The sequence below is a fragment of the Podarcis cretensis genome (genome assembly GCF_951804945.1).
Source record: "Podarcis cretensis genome assembly, chromosome: 1".
Taxonomy (NCBI): Eukaryota; Metazoa; Chordata; class Lepidosauria; order Squamata; family Lacertidae; genus Podarcis; species Podarcis cretensis.
Genome location: NC_137170.1, coordinates 115,974,901 through 115,994,299, shown reverse-complemented (window position 1 = coordinate 115,994,299; position 19,399 = coordinate 115,974,901). Strand labels below are relative to the sequence as shown.

The 19,399-nt window shown below is 43.9% G+C and overlaps 1 protein-coding gene across 3 annotated transcripts in view; it reads left to right on the top strand.

Annotated features, from left to right (window-relative positions):
- Positions 1-19,399, top strand: part of ITGA4 (integrin subunit alpha 4) — a 61,520-nt gene that overhangs the window by 39,995 nt on the left and 2,126 nt on the right. For all 3 annotated transcript variants that reach the window (XR_013839152.1, XM_079977014.1, XM_079977015.1), the window contains 13 exons: positions 191-348; positions 2,493-2,642; positions 4,698-4,774; positions 7,619-7,769; positions 8,008-8,106; positions 9,980-10,059; positions 10,432-10,521; positions 12,479-12,569; positions 13,583-13,690; positions 14,528-14,647; positions 17,359-17,478; positions 17,773-17,871; positions 18,279-18,398. Coding sequence is in view for 2 of the 3 variants with exons in the window: in XM_079977014.1 (XP_079833140.1) it covers positions 191-348; positions 2,493-2,642; positions 4,698-4,774; positions 7,619-7,769; positions 8,008-8,106; positions 9,980-10,059; positions 10,432-10,521; positions 12,479-12,569; positions 13,583-13,690; positions 14,528-14,647; positions 17,359-17,478; positions 17,773-17,871; positions 18,279-18,398 (1,463 nt within the window). In the remaining variant the exon portion in view is untranslated. The remainder of the gene's footprint in view (positions 1-190; positions 349-2,492; positions 2,643-4,697; positions 4,775-7,618; positions 7,770-8,007; positions 8,107-9,979; positions 10,060-10,431; positions 10,522-12,478; positions 12,570-13,582; positions 13,691-14,527; positions 14,648-17,358; positions 17,479-17,772; positions 17,872-18,278; positions 18,399-19,399) is intronic.

Genomic DNA, 19,399 nt, shown 5'->3' with positions numbered 1-19,399 from the left:
CTGACGTACTGAAGGTATGAAAGAAAATTCTGAAATACTTTTTAGAACAATTTGAAAATGATACTTTTGAAAGCCTGGCATTCTAAAGCATTCGCCATCAATTTAATAAATATGAAAAGCCTCTGAAGTTACTTTCCAAACCCTTCCTCTTAATGTTGTCCTTTCACCCCTCTCTTTCACTTTTTTACAGTATTGCTTTATAATCTAAGCCTGGATGTTAGCAGGAGGCCGGATACCTCAGCAAGGTTTTATTTTTCCTATAATGGTACATCTGAAATGACTTCCGGAAGCCTCAGCATTTACAACAGCAACAACGTTACTTGCACAACTCACCAAGCATTCATGAGGGTAACATGTGTATTTCTTTCTCTCTCCTAAATAGAATTGTTGAAGTGAAATAATTGCACCAGTATGTGAACAACGATGGGAGAAGGATTGCCAAAAACTGGCCTGTTCTGTTTCTTTGATGTGCAAGACTTGAGCAGAATAGCTCCTCTCTGAAATGGATAGCCTTATCCTTCATGAATTTGCCCAATTCCTTTTTAAAGCCATCCAAGCTGGTGGCTATCAAAAGATGTAAGGGTGGCCATCAACTTGGAAATCTTCAAGAGGGGATTCTAAACTTTTGAACCACCTGTCTTGCACAAATGCTTGTGCCATCCCTACTTCTGACGCAATGCCCTTCTGTTTTGAAATATTAATACTGAAAGTGTCTCCCCCTTCTGTGACCTTTGAACTTAAGTCAAGTCATTCAAGTTCAATAAATCCTCAGCGTCTGTCGAGCATAATCCTTGCATATTCAGTATCTGAGAAAATAATAATTAATAGCTAATTGGCATAATGGAAAGTAATGAAGAGCAGATGTAGGGAAACCCTTGTGGAAAATTATATGAATTGGATAACATACGAATTGGTGGAAGCTTTCTTGTAGATAAGAATTAAGAGCAGGAGACATGTGGGAGGCAATCAGTCCCTGCCTATCTCATCCATTCGGGGAATAATTTAATTATCTTCGCTGTTGTAATGTTCAGTGTTTCAAGCAAAGTAGCTTGCTTGGGAACTGAACTTTGATCGAGAGCCTAACTACACAGTGTGGTCTGGCATTAAAATGTGTATATCTTACAAAGATATGGGATTTTAAGCAGAGGTCTTTTTCCTGGAAGACCCTGCCTGTGATACCTTGAGCTTGCAGCACCATCCTCAGAAGAAAGTTCCATGGAACTTGCACCCTAATAAGCAAATTTTTTTGCAGCTTTAAGCAGAAAAGAGAAAAGGTTACATCAGCTATGTGTGAGTGTAGTCCTACTCATTCTTTTCGTGACTGCCAATATGTGGCCCCACTTTGGAGGATTAGCCAAAGTGGAATGTGGTCGCCAGGCCTTTAAAGGATCCACACCTCTGGTCCAGCTTTGTAGCTGTTTCCTGGCCACTTCTATGAATGAATGAATGAATGAATGAATGGTATGTTCATTGTAGTCACAGACCAATGAAACTTCTCTAAATGCATCATTAGAATATTATGAAGAAATGCAACATTGGAAGCACCTTTGAATTTGCTTTGGCCACACCTTGTTTACTATAATTTAAGCCAGGCATAGGCAAACTCTGCCCTCCAGATGTTTTGGGACTACAACTCCCATCATCCCTAGCTAACAGGACCAGTGATCAGGGATAATGGGAATTTTAGTCTCAAAACATCTGGAGGGCCAAGTCTGCCTATGCCTGATTTAAGAAATATACAGTGGTACCCCAGGTTACAGACGCTTCAGGTTACGTGTTCTCGGGTTGCGCACCGCGCCAAACCTGGAAGTACCAGAATGGGTTACTTCCGGGTTTCGGTGCTCACTCATGCGCAGATGTGGCACTGCGGGTTGCGAACGTGCCTCCCGCATGGATCATGTTTGCAACCCGAGGTTCCACTGTAACAAGCTTTAGATGGTAGCTCAAAATAAAATACAAGGTAACTTTTCTTTTTCAAGAAACGAATGAAAAACAAGTGAAGTTCCAACATGTAAGATTTTAAAGAGAGAGAAAGAGGAAGCAGCTTTTATTCGGCAGGTGGGATGGTCTTGTGGCATTTATCCAGCAGTGGGCAGCATGGTGGTGATGCAAAGCCACCCTCTTCACACCGGTGTCACTCCAGATTCCCTGGACAGCACTGGGGCAGAGCAGGGGTGACAATGCAGTCAGGTCTGCATGGACCCACTAGCGTAGCCAGTCCACGCAGCCCTGTTATTCCCTCCCTGCAGACATGACCTCACTGCTGCCCTGCTCTGTCCAGGTATGCTGAGCAATGGCAATGCTGGTAGGATGACTCCACCCCACCATACTGGCTGCTACTGGATCATTGCATGTTGCACCGTGTGGCCTTTCACATACTTAGAAATTCTGCTATTTCTGTTCATGTAGCGATCTAAGGTAGGCGGGTTTTCTTTACATGCACATGTGTGTGTTTTTATGTTGTTAACTCATTAGGTTTCCAATTTCTGTAGAAAAATGTGAGGGATATCTTGACTCCTATACATGTTGAAGCTACCTACCACCTCGGAGAGAATGTTCTAAAGAATCAAAGTTCAGATGAACTCCCACCACTCCAGCCAGTTCTTCAACAACGAACTGAGGATGATGTCATACGCAGCAAGGTATGTTTGTGTTTGCGAAAGTAGCATGTTTGCACCTGAAACAGGGTTTGTTTGTTTTTTGCATACTTTTTGCTATTTGTTTTTCCTCCAACATTTATATGCCTCTCTGTAACGTAAAGTTTTCTGGACAACTTAAAATAAGTTAAAACAGTTGAATTGCAAAATAAGTTTCCAATTGCATTTGTGTGTATGTCCCCTCCCCCATGTTTATGTTTTGTATTTGTGTATTTTGGGGGCCGCTGTAGCAGCTCTTGAGAATTGGAGATGTGGAGTATGAATTTATTAAATAAATGAATGATCCAGATTTAAGCAGCTTGCACTGTGTGTTCATCTAATAAATGCTACTTTTAAGACGGCCGTCTTCGTTTGTTTGTTTTTTTAAAAATGTTTTCATCGAAATATTTTGCAAAGGTACATTCAGTATCTCTGTTTTTAAATCGTAGCATCCTTCATACAAATCAATTACAGTCAGTTTGAGACACATTTTTATCCTAGAGAGAATGGCTTCAGAAATATTACTTGTGAAGCCAGTCCTATGGATACAGAGCCATGAGAGTAAACCAGGGGTCAGCAAACTATGGCCCCCAGGGGGCCGGTTCACTGTCCCTCAGTCACTGTTGGGGGCTGGATGGGAAGGACAAGCTGGTGCCTTACCTGCAGCTGCCACCCTGTGCAGGTGTTTCTGCCCCTTCGTCCTCCTGCTCCCCGGAGGTGAAGGCCACCTCCTGGGCCACTTCACTGCCAGCCTCATCGTCCTCCACCGTCACGTCGGCTGCCAATGGCAGCGCAGCAGCTGTGGCCCTGCTGAGCCCTAGCCCAGGCCGGCTGTCCTCCTCCAGGAATGCAGCTGCTGCCCCACTTATGGGGATGCAGAGCGGCAGCAGCCACAGCAGCAGCAGGGCGGCAGGGGGAGGAAGAGGCCAAGCGGCAGCAGCTCTGCCAATCAAACGCTGCGCCTGGTTTACCTCAGTGCAGCACGGGGATGTCTCTGCCAGTCAAACGCCACTCCTGGTTTACCTCAGCACAGCACAGCATTTGATTGGCAGAGACGTCCCCACCCCATCCTGAGGTAAACCAGGCATGGCGTTTGATTGGCAGAGATGTCCCCGCGCTGAGGTAAACCAGGCATGGCGTTTGAAAGGCAGAGCCGCCGCTGCTCAGCCTCTTCCTCCCATCGCCTTCGCTGGGAGTCTCGGCTTCACGGCGGGTTCTTAAATGGCCAGGCCGGATTTAGAAGCCTGCTGGGCCTGATCCGGCCCAGGGACTGTAGTTTGCTGACCCCTGGAATAAACTATTCCCCTTGCTCTGTACGAAACTTTGAATAGCAGTTAATTCATAAGTGTGTGTGCATGTGTGCATGTGTGTGTGCACAGCCTTCTGCTGCTGGCATTGTTTTCCCGATCCGGGCAAATATGTTCATTCCCTTATCTAATCTTAAGTGCTCCAATGCAGTGTTTAATAGCCTAATAAACCCCTAAAAATTAATAAATGTTTCCCTCAGCAAATACCATTGTGATGAAAGGGTCACATGGATTTGTTTCCACACCTCATGAAGCATCTTAGTTAGCATCAAGCCAGTCTGAAAAAAAACATCAAATAAAAAAATGCCTGCACTACATCAGTCCACTGACAGTGTATTATTCAGTGGGAATCACAAGTGGGGAGATTGCTGTAGCATTTGGGTCCTTCTTATAGTGACCATGGTGAAAACAGAAGATGGGGCTAGATGGTCCTTTTGCAGTCTCTTTTTATGGTCAGTAATACCATGTGTATGTTGTGTAGGCTGGTGTTGTGTTAGGAGCCTCCCAGAGGTATCTCTTGAGGGGTTGCTTAGAAAGAGCTGTTTCCTTTTGGGTCCCATCCTTTGTTGTTGTTGACAGTGGAAGGTACTAGACCTGTGTGTAAAGAATGAGAGAGAGGAGTGAAGATCTGCCAGTAAAATACTGTTTTAAATTAACAGTCTGAGTTTCAGGGTGAAAAGGGATTTACTTCTGAATATGTATGGATATGGTATTGTATTTGACCCTAAATAATTGTTGTTTTCCTCTTTTATAGTTCATGTTTGCAAGATTTTGCTCTCAAGAAAATTGCTCTGCTAACTTGCAAGTTTCTGGAAAACTTGCATTCCCGAGGTAAGTAACTAGTGATTTCTATGCTGTAAAAAAAAAAGAAAAGAAAAGAAAAAAGCTTTATTTATTTAATTATTACACTTATGTCGCACCTTACTTCCAAGGAGCTCAAAGTGGTATATATACCATATTTTTCACTCTATAGAATGCACTGGACCATAGGAGGGGGAGAACGGGGGGGGGGGATTCTCTCCCTCTCTGCGCAGCGCCCCTTCAGTGAAACGGTAGGAGAAACAGAGCCCCTTTCATTTCTCCTCCCGCTCCGCTGAAGGGGCGCTGCGCAGAGAGGGAAAACTGTGCAGCGCTTCTCCAGTGAAGCGAAGCCTGGGGAGCAAGAGGGATCGGTGTGCACCGACCCCTCTCACTCTCCAGGCTTCAGGCAGCTTTCTGCAAGCCTTCGGAGCGCAACAGGAACTCCTGCTGCTCTCCGAAGGCTTGCGGATAGCTGCCTGAAGCCCCCGGAGCGCAGCAGGAGTTTGCGCTGTGCTCCGGAGGCTTCAGGCTTCAGGCAGCTATCCGTAAGAACTCCTGCTGTGCTCCAAAGGCCTGCGGATAGCTGCCTGAAGCCTCCGGAGCGCAGCGGGAGTTCCCGCTGCGCTCTGGGGGCTTTAGGCGGCTTCAGCGAAAGCAACGCGAAGCCTCCGGAGTGCGGGGGGAGCTCTCCCTCTGCGCTTTGGAGGCTTCGCGTTGCTATCGCTGAAGCCAAGGAGCTTGCATTCGCTCCATAAGACGCACACACATTTCCCTTTAATTTTTGAAGGGGAAAAAGTGTGTCCTATAGAGTGAAAAATACGGTACTTCTCTTTGCATTTCACAATATGCCACATCATGAAGAACCCTTTTTCTGCAAGTTGTGTTGCAGTGTTCTGTACATTTGTACGGATGAGAACTTTTATGGACATTAATATATCTCCATTAAAATGGGCTCCTGCACTGCTTGCTGTGATATATATACAAACACTATGATTGCTAGTGAAAAGTCTAGTTCAGCTTTCTCACATTCCCAGATGTGCACCTGGTGATTTTATTATATATGCAAATATCATACTCCACACTGGCCATCTTTTTTTGTCCAGGCTCCCCTTTCAAGCTTTGGTGGCACACTGGCAATGAAGCAAAACACAGCATCACACAGGAAGAACACCCCATTATTTAACTTGGAAGCATACTGTAACCCCAAGATCCAGCCACTGGAATGTTAACAGTTGTGTGTTTCTCCTTAATTTGAAACTTAGCTTCTTACGCAGAGCTACTACCTTTTGCTGCCTGCTGAAGTGCCAGCTTGTCTCCCCAAGGTGTTCATTGACTAATGTGTTGGTCTCGAGCCAATATATTTGATAAATGTCTATTTCAAGGCAGCTCTTCTGCAAGTCTTAATTAAACTTTAATGTCAAATTGAAGTTTACTTTTTAAATCCTCTTAGGAATATTTTTTTTTTTGCTTGTTAACGTGATTAGAGAGCACCAGGAGGAATGCAAGCTAGACTTGCTCACTCACGTGCAGGAGTCCTGTCTATATATTAACCTTGACTTGGAGTTTATTAGATGAGAGCTTGTGTGCAGCATAAGGTGGCCATAAAGACAGCATTAAGCACAGACACACCTAGCCATGTGCTTTTTTCTTTTTTAAAGTGGAAACGCAAAGAGGAAGCATATAAGGCAGTCATTGCTAACAATATGAGACAGAGCAATTACAATCAGCACAAAAGCTACAATAGAGATGTTTAGTGTGTGTGTGTGTGTGTGTAAAAGCACTTGCTAGGTCATCTAGGCTTGCCAAGTGATGAGGACAATCATGCCCCACACCCCCTTGATCAGACAGGGAATAGTAAAATGCCCACCACCAGGTCATAGGACAACAGAGTCCATAAAGATGTCTATTTTGCTACACATTTGTATGAGATAGAATGGTGCTTCCCCTTTGGTAGGAAGATGCAGATGACCAAGGTCCCTCAAGAAGACATTACCTTAGGAGAGATGGCGATTTTTATCCTGCCATCCTTCCTTCCAAGGAGTGAAAAATGGCATGTATGGTTGTCCACCCATCCACTGAAGCAAATTTTATGCCCCAACAGCCCTGTGAGATAGGTCAGGGTGAGGGATGGTGCCAGGTCCAGCAGGCTTCATCAGATCTCTTTAGTCCTTCTTTGTGTAAAATTCTGTGGTAATTTTTTTGTCACCACTTGGCAAAATGACATAAGCCCTGCCCAGGTGTTAGCTGTTCACGTCCAAGGGACAACTGCCTGGCCAGGTGTCCTGATTGTGTGAAAGCCCCTATGTGTGGTAAGGAGCTGATCAGTTGGGCTTTCTTGACGGACAACACTGCAGTGACACGCAGCTGTTGAAAAGAGGACATGACATTGGAGAACGGGGCTAAATGTGTGGGCAACAGACAGCTAAGGTGTCCTGGAGGGAGAACCATATGATGGCAGGGAGAACCAGCAAAAGTGATCAAATCCCATTTTTGTACAGGGCAGGTGCTTTCTGAACCCACAGGCCTAAACATCCTGAAGTAGTCTTGTGTAGCAGATTTATTTTGGAAGAGTTGGTTTACTCTCCTAGGAGAAAATAGCAGTTCCTCCAGTGGAGTTATTTCCCAGCTGTGAGCTTATAATAGCAGAAAGGGACCTTGTGATCCTCCAGATGATGCTAGACTCCAACTCCTAGCCTTCCCAGCCAGCATGGCCAAAGGTCAAGGGTTGATGGCAGTTGGGATCCCAGTGACATCTGGGGAGGGACACAGGCTTCCTGTGTATGGCTTGGGGCTTTAGAGGAAAGCCTGAGCATTTCTCTTGTACTTGAGTAACATTTGGAATTAAGTCAAAAGCAATCTTTTCATTTCCAACAGGCCTCATGAAAAGAAGCCCTACCTTGTGGTGGGAAGTACGAGGGTACTGATGTTGAATATTACCTTGTACAATGCTGGCGATGATGCCTATACAACTGCCCTCCATATCCAGCTCCCCAAAGGGCTTTATTTCACCAAAATTCTACAGCAGGTAAGAAAGGAGGGGGTCAGTTTTCATCAGAAAAATAATAAACACACCCAGCACCAGTCTCTATCCAGACTTGAGCAACCAATGGCTTCTTTCTACAAAAATGTAATGATATCCCATTGCAGCTCTCCATTACCTTGTTACGTTGGTCTCTCAGAACATGGTTGGTTTTTTTTAATATGTACTTTTGCAAAACATCCATATTCCTTTGTCAGCTGCTTCTTGTACATTGTTACCACAGGAGGAAGCCCAAATACATTGTGAAGTGTCAGAAACAGAAAGTCATGCGGTGAGACTTGACTGCAGTGTGGGGCATTTATATGTAGATCACCTGTCAAAGGTAATATTAAATATCAACTTTTTTAATTTTATTTTTTTTACTTTCTTTGGCATCATTTACATTGGAGTGGGGAACTTATGACCCTCCAGATGAAGTTGAACTAAAACTCCCATTATATCCCTGACTGGCCATGCTGACTGGAGCTAACTTACATCAAAGAACACACCTTATGTCCCATGGCAATTGAATAGACTCATGCATGTGTTTTTCTTAACTGCCCTTTTGATGATTAACAAATAGCCTTGCGGTTAGGATCTGTGTCAGCACACATTTGAAAATAGAATCATAGACATGGAAGGGACCACTGGGATCACCCAACCCCTTGCGATGCAGGAATATTTTGCCCAACATGAGGCTTGAACCCACAACCCTGAGATTAAGAGTCTCATGCTCTACTATCTGAGCTATCCCAGAGCTCACACCTCTCTGGAAACAGAGTTCTTTGGAGAACTAAAAACTGTAGACAAGCTGGCAATGTCAAAATGAAGAATTAATAGGTGACAAGCATGGCAGCCAATAGGATTCTGCCAGCATATGTAGTACTTTGGGGATTGTTTGCCAGGGAGATTCTTAAACTATTTTGGCCTGAGGGCTTCACTCATTCTTGCCCAAACCTCTCCCAGGGCCAAGTGCCAGTGGTGGCTGTGATCAGAAGTGGGTGTGGCCACTCCACAACACATTCTTGAAGACACACCACGTTACACACTCAGCTCACACACATTACATGGGCATGCACATACAGAGGTGTGTGGACAGGCACAAAGCCTCCCCTAGCATCTCAACTGTATTGTGCACATCAGCAGAGTTTTCCTCTTCCTCCTCATGTTCCTAGGCTGGGTAGGTAAAGGTAAAGGTAAAGGGACCCCTGACCATTAGGTTCAGTCATGACCGATTCTGGGGTTGTGGCGCTCATCTCGCTTTATTGGCCGAGGGAGCTGGCATACAGCTTCCAGGTCATGTGGCCAGCATGACTAAGCCGCTTCTGGCGAACCAGAGCAGCGCACAGAAACGCCGTTTACCTTCCCGCCGGAGTGGTACCTATTTATCTACCTGTACTTTGATGTGCTTTCGAACTGCTAGGTTGGCAGGAGCAGGGACCAAACAACGGGAGCTCACCCTGTTGTGGGGATTTGAACCGCTGACCTTCTGATCGGCAATTCCTAGGCTCAGTAGTTTATCCCACAGTGCCACCCGCATCCCAGGTTGGGTTGAGAAGTTTAAAACAGTAGCCACAATGTTGTCCCCTCACCCAGCCCAATTTGCCATCAGCAGCAGTGCTGAACGAAGTACCTCCCGCTTCTCAGTGCTGTCTCTCAGAGTCGATTGGAGTGCTCTGCTGTTTCCAGAGAGCTTGGCCATTACCAGCACTTGGGAAACAGCTGAACAAATCATTTCTCTAACTGCCCCCATCTTTTTTCAGTAGCAGCAGGAAGAGAGAGAGGCATTCAGCACTGCTGCCAGTGGTGAAATGGGTGCTGGTGGTGGGGCAGTAAAAACAAAAGCAAGAAAACCCTCTGCAGGCCAGTTCTGGTCCAAAATGTGGTAGCTTACCACTCCTGGTTTACTGTGCGTTGTGTACTTGATCAAATAGGTATTTGGAATGGATGAGCCACAAAAATGCAGCTTGCCTGGACAGCAAGTCAGACTGAAGATAACAATTATTCTAAGCACACTTACTAGGAAACGAATTCAGTAGTACCCATCTCCCAGCGGGTGCATTGAAGACTGGGCTGATGATTAAATGAGTTACAAAGGCAGCATGCAGTTCAAACGCCAATCATATAATTTCTACTGATATTACTAATATCGTATGCTTGCTGATAGAATACAGATGCATTCGTTTAAACCCTAAAGCATTTCATTTACTTCACAGATGGATTTCAGTTTTGGGTTGGATGCTAGCTCACTTAGCAGGGCAGGAGATGACCTCAGCATCTGCATTAACGCAACCTGGTAAGTGCTGTTTGCTACAGATTGCCCTTTTAGACTAATATTGTCTCTGCATTTGAATGACAGAACCGGGAATTATACAAGGAGTTGCTGAAGCATGGAAAGTATATATTACATAATGTGCAAAAGTCCTAACAGAAACCAAATAAAACCTGTTTTTAGTGGTTTGGTTGCAAAAATAAGACTTTAGGTAAATTGCAGTGGAAATGTGCTTAACTCTTTCACTCAGACCAATAGGACTTCTTGGGTTGGCTCATGCTTGGGTTGGCTCATGCTCTTTCTTAGTGATACTAAGTGTGCAGTTCAGAAAACTTTATCTAACCAAATCTGATCTTATGTGTTGTGATACACTGTAATCTTTGTTTCCTCCCGCAGTGAAAATGAACTGGGCACTGACATATTGTTGGATAACAGCCTAATTTTAACATTGCCTCAGAAGCATGAGGTTGAGCTGAGTGTTCATGGGTAAGCTAATGAATGTTCAAGTGTGTATCTAGAGCTGATAATGAACTGCTGCAATCAGGGTTTTGAGGAAGATAGCATGAACCCTTTCTAGAGTCCAGCAGGTTTTTGGATAAGGTGGTTTAAACCACCTTCATATTTGTGGGAGCAAAATATGAATCCCTGTGGCCCATGTGTGAGGGCTGAAGAACCAAATGGGTGCCTGGGTGGCTGGGTGCCTGGATTCATAATGTGGGGCTCAACCGACTCTTCAGCAGGAGAGAGTCCCAATGGGCAGAATTTAAACTCACAAAGTCAAGTAGCACAGTGAAGCCTAAGGAGTGTAGGCTTTGGCATAACCCATTTGGCATAACCCATACTTGCAAAGTGCTCCTCTATTTCTACCCCTCTTGCAGTGAGCAAACCACACAGTGTTAAGTAAGTTTTAAAATGCTTTACTTATAGATTCAAAGGTCTCGTTCGTGAATTTATCTAAGCAGAAGCAAGGAGAACATGGGCAGAATACCCTTGGGTAGAAAATGCAGAAATATGGTTTCAAACATGTATTCTAAGCTTGGAACAAAGCTTTGCCATATCTGCCTTGGTCAGTTACATGGCACAGAGAAAGAAGGAACAAGAAGAGGCTTCGCTTCCTCTCTCATCAGAGAACAGGGAGCATGATTTAACTGAGTCTATGAACCCCTTCATGTACTGAGTCTTAACCCCTTCATGTGCTAACTAGTTCTTATGCATAGTTCTGTTTGACTTCCATCTCCCACATCATTTCCATGCCTTTAGGATTTCACTGTCAGTGTTTCTGCAATCTTGTTACCTTTTCATGGCTTAGAAACTCTCAGAAGAGCTTAGAATATTGAGCTATTTGGGAGATGGGGTACTCTTAACAAACAAGGGCAGATGGGTGACAGAATGCAGTTGAAACAGGAAGCCTCTCTAGGTAAAGAGGGACCAGAGGGTTTCTGAAAGGGAAGAGAGACTGGATGGTAGAACATCCAGAACTGCCCCACTTCAGTCACTGGCATCTCCAGGTAGGGCAGGAAAAGAATTCTCTTTGAAATCCTAGAGAGGAACCACCATCCAGTGTAGAGAATGGCGGCTTACCCCCTTTCCCGTGTGGGGCGGAAGTTGCGGCCCCTTGCATTCTGTGGCCATCCATGCTAGCCAGGGCACATGTGTCCAGCTGGCAATTTAGGGGATTTCCCCGGCTGCAGAGTGGGCTTGCCTGCCAAAAAACTAAGTTTAAACAGGCCAGTCGGAGCCCCCCTCAGTTGGTCAGTGCCTCACTGGCTGAGCGGGATTGCCTCCTTGCCTGCCCAGTCAGCAAGCAGTGCATAAACACCAGCTGTGCCTGACTCCCTCAGCACAGTTGGCAGAAGAGCCTGCCATCCTACAGTTGGAGACCCTGTTATACTTGCCTCTTGCAGGCAGCTAAAAGTAAAGGGACCCCTGACCGTTACGTCCAGTCGTGGCCGACTCTGGGGTTGCGGTGCTCATCTCGCTTTATTGGCCAAGGGAGCTGGTGGACAGCTTCCGGGTCATGTGGCCAGCATGACTAAGCCGCTTCTGGCGAACCAGAGCAGCGCACAGAAACGCTGTTTACCTTCCCGCCGGAGCAGTACCTATTTATCTACTTGCACTTTGACGTGATTTCGAACTGCTAGGTTGGCAGGAGCAGGGACTGAGCAATGGGAGCTCACCCCGTCGAGGGGATTCGAACTGCCAACCTTCTGATAGGCAAGTCCTAGGCTCTGTGGTTTAACCCACAGCACCACCTGTGTCCCTATTGCAGGCAGCTACTATAACTAGAATTAGGCTGCCTGTGAGCCAACTTCCATTTTGATGACCTGGGATTCCAGATGTGTAGCAAACGGTACTTAAGGAAGCTAATTGACAATGGATGCACTGGTAATGATTTCATCAAGATTTATTTTCAATCATCTCTTTTGGGAAACTCTTTTTGTAGATCTGTATCTCCATCATCATTTGTTTATGGACCCAGTGAGGAAAATTCACCAGTTACCTGCATAAAGGAGACGATAAACTTCACTTTCCATGTAAGAGATATTTCTTACAGACACATTTTCTGTTCTAGGCGCTTTTGAAAAGTGAATTAAATGAAATTTATCACTTCATGGGGAGCGGGGGGCTTTTCCTTATAGGTTAAGCTGATTTCAATAAAGCTAGACACTCTCTGAGCCAGTAAGGCTATACCTGCAGTGCCTCTTTCAATTATATCTCCTTGGACTATTCTTGGAACACAATTCCTTCAATAGTTCCCCAGATGAAAAATTAACTGTTCTGTCAAAGTTGCTTTCTAAGGTTAAGTAATAAAAACATGCAGTTTTGCCATTATTCCAGTTACAAATATGATGGTTGAAAAGGCCACATTTGCAATGAGCAAAACACAGAAGAATTCTGCAGGGGGGAGCTTAAAAGGGGTGTGTGGACTCCTTAATAGCCCCAGAATAATTTAATTCTGAGACAGCGAGAAAATTAGAATGTATATTGTGATGAGACAGGTTATAGGCCCTGCACCATGAGAGGGAAGAGAGGCAAGCAAACCAGCAAACCAGTGGATCTCTGCTCACCCCTTCCCACCTCGCCCTCTGGATTCCTTCCCCAAACAGCTCTTTAACTCTTTGGATTTTTAATAGGCCCAACCTTAACTTCCTACACCAAGTAGAGTAGTATTAAGCATAGGGTGCATTTATTGAATTTTGTGCTACCCTTCTTCCCAAAGGTCACTTCCTGAAAAGGTGGCTTTCTGGTTTACAGGGGCAAACTCTTTTTAAATGTCCCTTGGGACAGGAGAAAAACATTGTCCACGAGGCCACAATGGAGACATTAAAGATTTTAATGTAGCTGTGTTCTGACAGTAGTGTGTCCATTGCACCTCCTAATTTAACTCCTTCCAATATATAAGCCTTTTAATATAAAACCTGGATATGTGAACATATCTTTCAAACGTTTGTGTTTGAGAGAGCAAAAACAGCAGGTATTATATAAGTCTGGTTTGATTTCCAGTTTCAGATGAGATTCTACCGTAATTGTGTTCTTTACTCCTTAGGTCAGCAATCTGGGACTAAGTATGGCTCCTGGTGTAAGCCTGGTGATACAGATACCCAATTCTTTTGTTCCTAGAGAAATCAAGTTGTTTAATATTCTGGATGTCCAGGTATGCCTGGTTTACTCTATGTATGGCAAGTAGGAAGGTTGTATCAAAGCAGTAAAATACTGAGAAGTTTGCAGCTGTGTAACCAGTAGGGACTGGGCTGCTGTGTCACACAAGACACCTTTCATGTCAGCTGTACAGGTGCAAAGATCTGCATGTGTCAGACATCCTGAGTCATCCAGTTGTGTCCATCCACTTTGTGTCCTTTCCATAGCCATAAAACACAGCTTGGTAAATAGTTGTTTAAAATCCCACCAGTAAGGACTGAAAATTCTCCTCCAGCTACCTCATCCCTATTAGCTGCGGTGGTGGCACAGAGCCCACATATCAGCTAGTTTGGCCCTACATTTATTTACAAACCCACCCACCCTCCCTTCAGCATAGTTTGAGGAAAAAATGGGGCAAATTTAGCTATGGATAATGGTTATACACTGGACCCATTCTCTCTCTCTCTTCCCAAAGCTATCTATATTAAAACTTATGATTTAGTTGAGATTCCTCCATTTCAGAGGGCTGGACTGGATGACCCTCTGGGTCCCTTCCAACCCTACAATTCCATGATTCCATTATTTAAAGGACTATTAAAAACAATGTGGTTTACTCCAACGAGTTCAGTAGGGTTTATGAGCAGACAGGGTTAGGACTGCAGCTTAAATGTGTTTATAGAGTAAAGGTTTGCACAAGGGGCAGTAATTCAACTCAGAGAAGGCCTATTGGAATAAATGAATATGTTGGCCGTGTCCATTAATGTCAGTGAGTCTACTCTTGAGTAGGACTAGTGTGGAATAGCACCCAAGGTTCAGAAACTACAATCTAATTTTGCTTTTGTTCCTTTTTTAGACAACTGATGGAAACTGTACATACAAGAAGTATATAAGAGACTGCACTCTGCCGGAGACAAATGGAAATATATTGCAAGATCTCATTACATTCTTTACGAAGCTTGATAAGAGGGGGCTGGTAATTTCTTGACTTTATTCAATCAATTTTGTTAGAGAGATTGGTTTGAATCCAGAATGCCCATGAGCAGAATCCATTCATGGGATGCTACTAATGGAAGAGGAAGATATTGTCTCTTGCATCCCTGTAGCCCCTTTAAAGCTGTTGTAGAAGATTTGAGGAAGGGGCTGCAGAGGGGAGGGGGAATTGGTAAAAATACTGTATTTTTCGCTCTATAAGACACATCAGACCACAAGACACACCTAGTTTTTGGAGGAGGAAAACAAGAAAAAAAAATTCTGAATCTCAGAAGCCAGAACAGCAAGAGGGATCACTACACAGTGAAAGCAGCAATCCCTCTTGCTGTTCTGGCTTCTGGGATAGCTATGCAGCCTGCATTCGCTCCATAAGATGCACACACATTTCCCCTTACTTTTTAGGAGGGAAAAAGTGAGTCCCACCTCGTTCCTCCTTTCCTGGATCTCAGTCCCTTCTATTTGCAGGAGGGGACACTCTGGATCCAACCCATTATGACTTCCTATTCCACACTTTTGTTCATATTAATTAGATGAGCAGATTTTGGTATCAGAAAACTGGGCTTGATCATGTATGGAAGAAAGAGGTGTTTCTGGCAAGACTGGGGTACATAATAGTTAAAATGGTAAACTTTGGACATAAAAAAGCAAAGGATAAGAAAAGATGGTGCTTATACTTCAGTAGCTCCAGATGGGGAATCTGATCCGTGAAAAGAATTAACAAAATGAGAACAAGAGCCTCCTTTTGAAGCATTTTAAAATCAATTAAGGATTGAAATCAAGATTTCACAAAACATCGCAAGTTGGTCAGACATGTAATTAATGCCTTCAAAGTGGTGAAAGAGTTTACTCAGACCCTGTAAATGGTATGCTGGAACTGTAGAATATTGAACTTCCTAACCTTTTGTGATGCGGGTAGCGCTGTGGACTAAACCTCAGAGCATAGGGCTTGCCGATCAGAAGGTCAGCAGCTCGAAACCCCGCGACGGGGTAAGCTCCCGTTGTTCAGTCCCAGCTCCTGCCCACCTAGCAGTTCAAAAGCACGTCAAAGTGCAAGTAGATAAATAGGTACTGCTCCAGCGTTTCCGTGCGCTGCTCTGGTTCACCAGAAGTGGCCATACTGGCCACATGACCCAGAAACTGTCTGCAGACAAACGGTGGCTCCCTCGGCCTATAGAGTGAGATGAGCGCCACAACCCCAGAGTCGTCCGCAACTGGACCTAATGGTCAGGGGTACCTTTACCTTTATCCTTTTGTGACACCTTTTTTCTTTTTTTAAAGGAAGGTGTAATCAACACATAAACAAGTTTTAAAAATCCTTGGTTGCTGATTTCTGCATGTTTTGCTTTTTGCATTTAAGTGGTTTTTAAAGCTGCAGGCCTGCCAGCCACTTTGGCTATATAAATATACTGAAAAACCCCGTCATATTTAGGGCTTTAGTAACTGCCATGTAGGGACTTGCCATAATATCTAAAATCATGTTGCTGTCCATATGTTCCCTGTTTATCCTCTAAAATTAACAACCCTCCAGCTAACTGCAGTAGCTGGCAATGGCAGGAAGGCAGGTCTATGTCTCTCTTGACAATAGTCCTTAAAATGCTGTAGCAAGGGAGTCTGGGTAGTCCTGGCTCATCAGCTGCCTGTCTGGAAACACCCCCTGTGTGGCTATGCTGTTTCCAATCCCTGCATCCACAACTTAACAGTACCCATGCTTTTAGCTTCCTCAGTGAATGTGATGGGTCTGGTTCCCAACTCTGGTGCAAAGCGAAGGAAGCACTCAAACTCCATGTAGCCAAGTTTCCCTACATGGCCAAACAGTAAATGCAATGTATCTACCATAAATGGATTGGCATTTGGAATATTCATTAAACTGGTGTTTCAAAATTGAGCTAACACTGGGGCTTCAGAAATGTTTTGTGAGAAAGATCAGACAGTTGGTATCTAAATCAGTCCAACTGTGGTTAAGAAATCAAGAGGCAGCCATGGGCTTGCACACTGCCTCTTTCTCCATGCGTAAGTTCCCCACTTCTCCCCTTTAAGGAGGTGTAATCAGAATATGTAAACCAACTTTTATAACTTTGGTTGCAAACTTTGCTTCAAAGCTAACCATGGTTAGCTCCAGGGGAGGGGGAGAGGAATGTGTGTTGTATTCAGTCTCCAAACCACAATTTTAGGAGATGGAGAACCTTAAGTGTGGATGAGGCCTTCATCAGAAGTTTACCAAAACACTGAAATCCCTGGGAAGGAGGGAAGCTTAGTGGTAAAGCATCTGCTGTGCAAGCAGAAGGTCCCATGTTCAACCCCATCACCATCAGATAGGACTAGGAGAAAGCCCAGCTTTGTGGGGATAGATAAAAATGACAAAACCGCATTTGTGGATGCATCTAAAAAAGCTATATTCTAGCAAGCTAGCAAGAGAAATAGTGCGGAAAGATTTAGAACAATGAACAACATTACTGGTAGCCTTTTATGAGAAACAGCATAAGCAGGCAAGTCCTTGCTGAAACTTTTCCAAGCAAGCTCCAGAATAACAGAAGCAGAAAGAATTATAGCCTCCAAATGTCTCTGAAACTGTGACAATCGCTCAGAGAAACTTGTTAATCCCTGCATAAGGCTGGTCAGTTTATTTATTTTTTTAAAAAAAATAATAGCTGTGTATAAGTTGCATCTCATACAATTTTTCTCTTTCTTCTGAAGTACTGTATGAAAGATGACTCACTCTGTTTGCAAATATTTTGCAATTTTGGAAACATGGAAAATGGGAAAGAAGCAACTGTTCACGTTCAGCTGGAAGCAACTCCTTCAGTGTTGAATATGGTAAATATTTTCATCTTTGAATAATCGTCATTAAATGCATGTACCCAAGGGTCAGAAGCCTCACAAAGAGCAAAATCCATTAATGGTTTTGTGCTTATAAGACTCACTAATTTCAGTGGCAGGGACTAAAGCATGTGCTTAATTTCTTCCTCCCTGGGACCTGAAAAGGGCTTAACATTGCCTGCATGGCCTAAGTGGATTCCTGAGCCTATATTTATAAATTCAATTTAACATTTCATAGTGTCTTTCGTGTGTTCCCTCCAAGTGGTATAAACCTATCTTTTAAAAAAACAGGATGCAGCTTCTGCACTTACATTTGAAGTAAAAGCGAGTGTTTCAGCAGATCAGAATCCTAAAGTCATTGAACTGCACAAGGACAAGCAAACTACCTATGTAAGTATTTTTAAACAGCATTTGATTGGGGAAGCAGTATTCAGACCAGTCACACATGAGCTTCATTCAGGTGGTCCATGATGTGTCTGTAAAAATACAATCAACACACAGCCGTTGCTACAACAGGGACAAAAATGGTTAAGTGATCAGCCAAACTCTTAGCTGTTCTCAGCTGGAAAAAAGTTCATCTGCTTGTGCTGATGGAAGTGCACCATGGTGTTTCTTCTTTCTGTGCTCCTCCTAGCTGACGTTCCTCCTCTGGTCACTGCTGTGGATACAAAACCTGACTGTCTAATTTATACACCCTGAAGGATACATGCCATATAAGTTTGTGTGTATGAGAAACCTGGTACAGTCTCTATAGAATCCCTTGATGGTTAACTGCTGGATGTTCTTTATTTGTGCAGGTCATTTTGGAGGGACTTCATAACCAAAAACCAAAACCTAGTGTAACAATGTTGCTCATTGGACTGGGTTCACTAGTTGGAATTGCTTTGCTTTTGATTCTTGCATATATTTTATGGAAGGTAAGTACTGCAGATTTAATTCATACATCTATTTGCTTTTTGGACTGTTTTCCCCCCTAGATCTCATCACAATGGAAGAGTCACCCTTGCTTCCCCACTGCCCACAAATTTATTCTAAAGTGCAGCTTTTATATTCATTTTTTAAAAGTTCTTTTTTTCATCGGAGGGAGGCTTTGGTCATTACATGGGTTGAGGAATGACAAGTTTTTCTTCCCTGGAAAAGTTGCCACTTTTATTTCTAAAACAGTCATTGGTAAGTTATCACATCTGCAGACCCAGACTTTTAGGGTAAAGTTAGGTAAAAAAGCTTTTAACTCATTTCTATCTTACCAAATAATGGCCTTTGATGCATGATAGACATTCTGCAGTTTACAGTGCCATTTGTGTTGGCACTGTTGGGATTATTTATTGGCAACTGCTGAAGAGAATGCTTTCTGGAAACTGATAGTTTCCTGAACAGCCACCCCAAAAATTTCCTTTTTGTTTAAATCATGTGGCCCCTCCAGCTGTTGTTGGACTCTATATCCCATTAGCCACAGTCAGTGGGAGTTGCAGTCCAGGAACATCTGGGTAGGGCACGCATTAGTTACAATGTTAGAAACTGAGATATGAAAGCTAAGAGCTAAATGGCACCTTAAGCCTAGGTTATGGGCGCAACAACGGAATGTCTAGGCACACTTTTTTATAATAATACAAATGAATGAACTGCAGCTAAAATATGTTCATTTTTCACATGGTCTACTCTAGTCCTTCCCCTGCCCACCCCCCTAATATTCTTAAGAGGGTCTCTTCTCCAGTCTTCACAGAGTAGCTGGAAGTGGAGAGGCAGAAAAAGTTCCTTTCCTTTCACTCTGCAGTTTTAATCTGAAATCTTAGGCGCAGTACTGCACCCAGAGCTCAGAAACTGCTTGCATTAATGAAATTCCCTGTTGCAAAATGTACCTAGAGCAATGGGAGTTTTGAACACTGATTAGTTAGCTCAGCTTTGGAAGAGGACTCTG